Consider the following 2651-nt stretch of genomic DNA (forward strand, 5'->3'; position numbering starts at 1 on the left):
GAAACAACGTGCATCTCTGTCCACACGGCAGCATGAGGACAGCATCCAGTTACAGAGCTCCAAGCCACCTCTCGTGAAAAGCACTACAGAGGCGACTCTGTATGACATCCAGGAGTGGCAATGCTATATCTCACAGGCAGATGACAACTTCCAAGAGCGCTTTTCCAAATATTCCCTTACCGTATCTTTATTAGAGGTGCCTATCAGAAAGATGGGGACGAGATTTTGGCAAGACCTGTTGCAACAGGACATGGGGTGATGGTTTTGAACTAAAGGAAGGGAGATTTAGATTGGATATAAAGGAAGAAATTTTTTTAACACTGATGGTGGTGAAACACTGGCCGAGGTTCCCCAGAGAGGTGGTAGATGCCCCATCCCTGGAAACATTCCAGATCAGGCTGAATGAGGCTCTGAGCAACCTGCTCTGGTTGAAGATGTCCCTGCCCACTGCAGAGGGGCTGGAGACTACATGACCTTTGAAGGTCTCTTCCAACCCAACACATCCTATGATTCTATGATTCCCTTACTGTATCCTCACATCAGTTACAGGTGTGGCATCGCATCAGAACGTGCAAACGGTCTAAATTAAAGCATTTAGGGGAGGCCTAGTCCAGAAGTTGAGGCAGACACAGCTTACACAAGGCACAAATAGACTTCAGCTCACTGTCAAATCTCTGGTCTCAGTAAGGATATGGCCAGATGACCAACGTCCATAAGATTACACTTAGACAACAGGATTTCAGAACAAACACAGCTGGGTTAGGTTCTGTGATTACAGCATTCAGCTCTGGAGAATATCCGAGCCCAGCATTCAGCTCCAGGAATATTGCTGTTATTTACTCTGACTAGTCTCTCTGCCTGCCAAGAGCAACAATGGTTCTGCATGTTAACATTTTAAAGAAGCCAGTCCTAAAATGTTCCCGAAGCCTGAAACTGGCCTGAATATCAAGACCTGTGCCCAACTTCTTGCTTCATCAGCTTATTTCAGAAGGATCCTGATCAAGAGACCCAAAACCTCCAAGACAGCAGGGAAGCTTAGTAGGGCAGGTCTTCTGCAATGGCAAAGAAGGCTGTCACTTCTTTAACTAACCACTGATTCAGAGATAATTCACATGCTCTGAGCCCAGTTAGAGTGAGATGCTCGTGCTATTGCTGTCTGTAGAAGAGGACTAACAACTCTTCCTTCAGAGTTCAGGTAGCTCCTGCAAGAAGCACTGCAAGTAGCAATGGTCTCCTTTGCAACACACCTGGAAGGACAAGGCTGGAGTACTCACATCTGAGCCACTCGGATCCTGGTCCTGCTGAGCCCATCACCTTTGCCAGATGTCATACCAGGACTTTATTCTTACTATTAAGCTTAAGACCTGAAGTAGCAGGTGTAAGGCAGGTCTGATCAGACTGAAGACAAAGCTGTACGCATTAGTCCTATCCGCTATTGTACGAAGCAATTCCTTGGAAACTTAACTCATTAGCAACAGCCTGACTGGGGTTTAAAAAGAGCACAATTTAACAGCGCTCCTTTTCCACTCCTAATTGAGGCTGTCACCGCAATTCTCAGGAAGCTTTTGGTCAGAAAGCAGCTTCCAATAAGCAGCAGCTCCCCTACTTGTGGTCTACAGAAAAGCAGCCAAAGTCACGGACGGTTTTGCAGACACATTTGCAGTCGTGTCTCACATTACAGCTAACACATAGGCAGCGCTATGTGGGAAGTGTGAGGGTCAGCTAAAAGCAGTTTAGCTCTCACCGCCTCCAATACATCAGTGTTACGGCTGCATCACAGTTGAGGGAGCAAAATTTGTAGGAGACCAAGTTAGCTAAACACAATCAGTTGCTTTCTCCAGACAGGTTATTTTTGGCTGTTTCTTTGGAAAATTTTAAGCTGTTTAAAGATATATCTCTTAGTATGTTACAGATTTCTCTTTCTCCTTCCTGTGGAATGAACCAATTCAGTAATTTTGGTGCTTAGCCAGTATTTTTCCCCTCACAGCATGGAGGCTCAGGGGTATAAAAAAAGGCAATGGCACGCACACAAACTCACCTGATTCTTGGACTGGGCTCTTGCGATCCTGAGTCTCCGAGCAGAATAAAATATAAAGTAGCCCATGGTTGCTCCTGTGACAATGAAAAATGCCACTGAGATGAAGAAGATGGAGTATTGATTCATCCAAGGACCATGGTTTTTCCCCACTTCTATAACCATAGTTACTTTCATGCCATTCTGAATCCGGCGTAAGATCTCCACGCCTTTCAGGTTGCCAATCATAATTGCAACGATGTTTTCAGCACCTGCAAAGGAGAAGAGGAATCCATGCTCAGTTCCGAGGTGCTGTATAAAAGTCATTGTCCTAGATGTTCCCGTTCAAGTGCTAAAGAACAGGCTGTGAAGTTTAACTAGCATTTGCAGATTCGAAAGGAGCTGATGGAATAAGCGTCATCTCCGTGTGCTTGTTCAGCTGAAAGGTGTGCCTGATGACCTGTGAGCTGCAGAAGTGAAGCATATTTAGAATTCATTCCTCTCGACAGCACATATAGGACACACATTGTCATTATTTTTAGACTCAACACTGACGATTTACATTTTAACATGCCGATGAAGTACATGAAGTTAAAAATAAATCACCAGGGAGCTCCAGGAGCTCAAGGATGCCAGG

The 2651-nt window shown here is 45.1% G+C and overlaps 1 protein-coding gene across 1 annotated transcript in view; it reads right to left on the reverse strand.

Moving 5' to 3' along the window:
• The window catches only part of RNF128 (ring finger protein 128, E3 ubiquitin protein ligase), a 13343-nt gene extending 11002 nt beyond the window's left edge, over positions 1-2341 (reverse strand). The window contains exon 1 of the mRNA XM_010132451.1: positions 2039-2341. Coding sequence (XP_010130753.1) covers positions 2039-2341 — 303 coding nt within the window. The remainder of the gene's footprint in view (positions 1-2038) is intronic.
• Between the last annotated feature and the right edge of the window lie 310 nt (positions 2342-2651).

This window comes from Buceros rhinoceros, unplaced genomic scaffold (genome assembly GCF_000710305.1).
Source record: "Buceros rhinoceros silvestris isolate BGI_N320 unplaced genomic scaffold, ASM71030v1 scaffold13903, whole genome shotgun sequence".
In the NCBI taxonomy this organism is placed as follows: Eukaryota; Metazoa; Chordata; class Aves; order Bucerotiformes; family Bucerotidae; genus Buceros; species Buceros rhinoceros.